General features: G+C 41.5%; 1 protein-coding gene across 4 annotated transcripts in view; it reads right to left on the reverse strand.

Annotated features, from left to right (window-relative positions):
* Nucleotides 1–935: 935 nt before the first annotated feature.
* bin1b (bridging integrator 1b) overlaps nucleotides 936–5,720 on the reverse strand; it is a 27,394-nt gene continuing 22,609 nt past the window's right edge. For 3 of the 4 annotated variants that reach the window (XM_032506793.1, XM_032506792.1, XM_032506794.1), the window contains 7 exons: nucleotides 5,377–5,533; nucleotides 4,668–4,750; nucleotides 3,811–3,831; nucleotides 3,327–3,524; nucleotides 3,033–3,086; nucleotides 2,790–2,891; nucleotides 936–2,208 (listed from right to left, as the gene is read on the reverse strand). In XM_032506793.1, the coding sequence (XP_032362684.1) occupies nucleotides 2,107–2,208; nucleotides 2,790–2,891; nucleotides 3,033–3,086; nucleotides 3,327–3,524; nucleotides 3,811–3,831; nucleotides 4,668–4,750; nucleotides 5,377–5,533 (717 nt within the window). In that variant the 3' untranslated portion in view covers nucleotides 936–2,106. The remainder of the gene's footprint in view (nucleotides 2,209–2,789; nucleotides 2,892–3,032; nucleotides 3,087–3,326; nucleotides 3,525–3,810; nucleotides 3,832–4,667; nucleotides 4,751–5,376; nucleotides 5,534–5,720) is intronic. The other variant, XM_032506796.1, reaches the window with a different exon arrangement.

Here is a 5,720-nt window from a genome sequence, read left to right on the forward strand (position 1 = left end):
GGGGTGAAGTGGGTTAAGTCAATGATTCAGCGGTGGAAATCATTATGCAAACATGCTCCGCCACACATCAATAACCCTTCGGCCAGCACCAAGATAATGTACAACCCGACACCCACATATGTGATCACATAGAGCTCAGTTAAGTCACAGGAACAAAGCAAACAAAGCAATGCTTCAGTACATGTGGAGTACACTGGGAATGGTTCCTTTTGTACGCAAATGGATGGAAGACAATGGATGTCTGGGGCAGTAGAACAAAAAGCAACATGGTTAGCTGTAACTTAAAGGTCTCAGACATATAAGAACATTGGTACGGTCCTTTCAGATATTTGTAGGTAACTGTTGATCGCTCTAGAATAGAAACACAATTGGATCTGTGGTATGATTACAAATAATCTCTCTGATTCTTTGTGTTTAGAGATCGAGGCCAGTTCCCTCTCTGCTGTTTGATCCTTTGCTGGAGTAAGGGAAGCCTCACCCTGCCTCCCCCGTCCTCCCCCTCTGTGTGAGGCCTGTTGTGTTTCCACATGATTGGGTGTCCTGTTGTTATAGAAACATCGAAGGTCACACTGCTGTTGCTGGTGTAAAGCTCTGAATGTCAGCAGTAATGTGGATATACAGAAGGAAGACACACATTATTGGTGTACTCTGAAAGAGAGCCTTGCGTGAAAGTGTCTGCCATGTCGAATGGAGTGAATTTGTATTTAAACCGAAATCTGCTAAGCTTTAATGCATCAGACATTCAGAGTCCTTACCACAACACCATCTGGTGGTGTAAAAAGGAACAACAGGGTTTAAATGAATTTGATGAATGAGAATGCTTCAAAACTCTATTTGGCATAAAACAGGTATTCATCTATTTAAAAAAATGTTTCTCTTACTCCGCAGATTCAGGAAAAAGTGATTCGAATACACACACACAGTGACACAGCACATGTTGTTTCATTCATCTTTAATGACACTGACTTAACAGATGGTGCATTAGTTACCACTTAATTCCTTTATTCCACTCAATGTAAAAATACAGTTGTCATGGGTTTAACTTTGGTTTCTGCAGGATATTTGGTTAGAAATGTATAAATGTTATAGCCTCAGTCTCTCATTTAGCTGCTGGCAGTGCAGTTTTGGACTCCGTGGGCTCACAGTATGCAGCCTAAACCGGATTTCTACTGGAAAAAACACTAAAGAAAATGTGCTTGTACGTACATAGTGATCCAGTTTAAATAGTCCTGTCCAAGGAGCAACAAGATTGAGTCAAATTCATGTGGAAAATGTTCAAAAATGGTAATAAATAGTGGTAATTAAAGAAGATAAATGAAAATATGAGCAGTTGAGTTTGATGAGGTTTTGTATTTCACCCGTCAATGAAAATATAATTCGAAAATCTAAATTAAAAGCAAATGTGCATTAGAAAATTTAAGCCACACATCAAGTCATATCCTTAAAATGGCCGGTAAGATAAATGAAAAACTACTGTTCCCTTTTATAATCCTACAAGCCCAAGCAACTGTAATAATGCAAGGCAAAGCCTGTTTTCATCTGTGGTGTTCCCCAGGGCTCCATTCTAGGACACCTGTACTATTCAGACAATCTTAGCCACGTGTCGTACGTAGAGCTGGTGTCACAGTGTTTGTTGTGTTACAAAGTTAAATGACAATACAATCAAATGCGTCATGCAAGGAACCGTGAGAAGTTCTCCAACTGTTGACAATACACAACATAAATCATCGTCATTCATACAATACATCCATAACTTTTTTCCCTTTTTGAATATATCAAACACATTTTTTTGTGTTTTTGAGTTCAGCGTATAAATAGTTAAGAAATGAAAACTAAATAAAAATGTAATATTTTGGGTGTACGTTTTCAATGATTGTGGTACTATAACAGTACCATGTGGTACTATAACGTTCAGTTAGTTTTGGTGATGATGAGATCACGGCACAAACATTTTGTATCATAGCCTTGGAGAAGTACTCGCATTTCAGCGCACATTTTCAATTATTTGGTGTGTAAATACACATTTGGTGACCAGTTATATCGATGTAGCTCACAGGTTTCGGGCACAGAAGGGGAAGAAGAAGAAGAATCTTTGTGGCATGAACCTCAAACTTTCTGAGTGAAGTTCTCAGGGAAAACACCTTTGACTGAAATATCTTTGTTCTGCAGCCAGTGAGACTCCTGCACGCCCAGGAGCCAGCCGTCGTCCTGCAGAAACACAGAATACAAACTAGGATTTAGCGCAGACATTTTAAACTAACAAGTTAAGTTACGGTATTCAGGTCAAATTGACCCATTTCAAATGTTTACAAGAAGAAAAATGGAACAAGTTACATTTTTTTCTACCTGAAAATCAACGGCTTTAACTTATTTCCTGTGATAAACATGTATTCCTGACTCAATTCAGAATTCAGAAGAAGAGACATTATTCTAGATATGACACTTATGTTTCTTCCATAGTGGATTTTTAACATGAATTATAACCTTATGACAAAAAACGAACCCCACTTCCATTTAATTGTGTGCTAGTAGAGACTGATGCATTCCCTAAACATAGATGTTATCTCAATTGTTTGAAATTGAGATAGAGACAATATTTGTTAATAGATTATGAAGTAAAATTTTATTTCAGAATTGTTTTTCATAAGAAATGACCCCAACAGATTACTCAATTATCAAAATAGTTGCAGATTTAATTCAATAGTTGACGATTAGCAGTCGATTAATATTTGCAGCTCGATTTAAATGTCCATAAAACTTGTTTATTTCACTGATAACAGTGCAGGGACCTGTTCATCCGGGTTGTCAAAAGCCAAAACCAGCACAACATCCCCGATCTTCAGCTCCAGCTCATCAGCGTCAGTGGCAGCATACTCATGCACCGCTTTCACCTGAAGTTAAAATACAACCACATAAAAGGTTTCCATTCAATACAGACCTAGTGGAGTTGACTCTCATTAAAAAGTGCATGTCCATTATTCAAAAACCAGTCCTTTTTAATCAAAAAGAGGATGAGCGTTAAGGGTTTTCACCTTGTAGAGGAATCCTGGAGGGAGTTTGTCATCTGAGCCGTTGGTCGCTGCACTCTGTACCATAATTAAGCAGAAAAGGCCGTGGTGTGTTATTAAGGACGTAACGGTTACTGTATTTGGCAAGATGTGCAATGAAGAAACTCTAAAGCAATATACAGGAAGAAAAGATAAGAAAGAAGAGGAGTTTGTGACTTTCACTAGAATCTGAGGGATCCTTGAACTTCAGGCTTTAATCTGGGTCTTTTTGCTCTTTTTTTCAGGTCGCCACCTGCCTGCCTTTGCACCCGACCCTACCTGGACCAGTCCACCATCGCCCCAGCCCCCCTGTCCCCCTCGGGCGCCATCGTCATCCCAGTTGGTCTCTGCATCGTCCCAGCTGGGCTGGGTGGAGCTGTGGGTGGTGTGTTCATCGGGACCCCACCCCCCAGGGGCCTGCTCTGGGTGCTGGTCCACATCCTGCTGGGGGTCCTGCTCTGCAGGGGTTTGTTGTTGCTACAAAAGGTGGTGGTGGTGGTGGTATTGGGGGGTGGGGGGGTCATTGTGGCGTCAAGAGGAAGGTGTAAGGATGGGAGGATGGGAGGAGGGTTTGTATTTGGTTTGATCCGGAGTGGTTTGGGGTTCGTAAAGGACAGGAAGGAAGGTTTTTGATGACAAAAGATTCGTAGTTGGAGAGTTATTTCTTTGTCTACACAGTCCATCTTCCTCGGCTTTACACCACATCGTTTTAGAAAACAAGAGTATGGAAAAAAGCACATTTCTCCATTAAAGCCGTGCTTACCCATGAGTCCCATGATGGCGCCTTCCGTGGGCAGGAAGAGACAACCAGTGAAATTAAAGAGTGCAAGAAGCCTTCATCAAAGACCTTACTCACACACAGAAATCAATGCAGCACACAGGAATACAACATTTTTGAAGGGAAACACCTTTTTGAACAATTATCAAAACAGCTACACATTACATATTTCTTTATTGGTTTATTTGATGCTTTTAATATCTTCCTCCCCATTTTGATTAATCACCTTCATCAATAACTCTGATCAACTAGTGATTATCAAGAACAAACAGCATCTGCATGCAAAGTCATGCAGAGGAAAAGTTAAAAGACACACACACACACACACACTTCTTCAGCCCCAGATGACATTAACTGTTTACATGCAGTCTAAAGTGTGTAAGATGTAAAAGTGTTTTACTAATTAATAGTTCAGGGATGAACTGTGACTTCTTAAAACACATTTTATTAGACGTATTTTTATGTGAAATCGTCTTTTTTTTTCATTGTCTTTTTACCCTATCACCTGTTAATTTAATTTTATTTACTCATTTGTCATTTTCCAAGACTTCAGGGACAATTTTGAGCAAATGTTTCAATTTAAAAACCTTTAAGAGCTTTGAAAAACTTAAAAACATAAATTGCGCTTTTGGGTAATCAAAACCCCAAAAACCTTTCTGCCTAACATACTGAGCATAGTGTTCTCCATCCCTGCAAGAACATGAATATATATATATATATATATATATATATATATAGTGTTGAATATATGTGAGAGGCCTGTTACAACTGCATGGAAACACAGCCGTCAGCCCTCCAGCTCTGCTGACCTTTGACCTTTGACCCTAACCAAGCACACCCACCTTGGGAGCTGTTAATGTGACGGGCTGTAATACCTCCACATCCCAATCCAGCAGGTTCACCCCGGAGCAGGGCTCACACTGCTTCACACACACACACACGGGTTAAACACGCACACACACACACACACACACACACCACAGGGTTTTAAAACGCACACACACACACAACACACCACACACACACACACACACACAACACACACACAACACACACACACACACACACACACACACACACACACACACACACACACACATGCTCTCAGGTTAGGAGGGTTCACTATCTGGGGAAATGAAAGCAGTCGATGTGAAGTTCAGCAGTTTTTACATGTCGGTAGAGATGAAGTCAGTCATACAGAAGGGATATAGTATTTTAAAATTAACATATGAGAAGGAAATTGTTTTTGTAAGATACTTGGTGAGTAAAACTACAAATATGGATGAGTTTAGAAGAAAAACTGAGATGAAATGACACTAATGGAGAAGGGGTGGGATTAGATAAGTGTGTATACTTCTTACTTTCTTCCCCTCTTTCTCCTTTTTGGACCTGCTACGTGACCCAAATCAAGTATTGCGTCAATTGTCTTGCTTTCTTTTTGTGTAAATCCATTATTTTCTGTAAGACACTTCCTGTTTTCTCGTGCATGTTCAACCAATCAAAGAGTAACCAGGAAGTAGGGGGGGGGGGGGGGGACTCTCGTCGACGGCTCTGTCGACATGGTGCTGCTGGAGTCTGCGTGAGCGTCATGCGTGAGCGAGTCCTCGTCCTCGTCTTCTGTGGGGGGGCCGGCGTGGTGGGACGGCGTCGGTCGGGGCGGAGGCCGACTGGGAGGAGGACCGGGAGGAGGACCGGGCCTCTGCACCGCCAGGGGGGTTCAACCAAAACCACATAACACACACACACGTGCACGCATGCAGAAGCAGCGAGGGACACGGAGACATGTTAGAGTTACATGCTGTTAGGAGGTCTGCTTGGGGCTGTAATAACAACACTGCCATTGCATCCACATGGCGCCCCCACCCTATGGAACAACCCCCCCATACAGTGGGCGC

This window comes from Etheostoma spectabile, chromosome 24, assembly GCF_008692095.1.
Source record: "Etheostoma spectabile isolate EspeVRDwgs_2016 chromosome 24, UIUC_Espe_1.0, whole genome shotgun sequence".
NCBI lineage: Eukaryota > Metazoa > Chordata > Actinopteri > Perciformes > Percidae > Etheostoma > Etheostoma spectabile.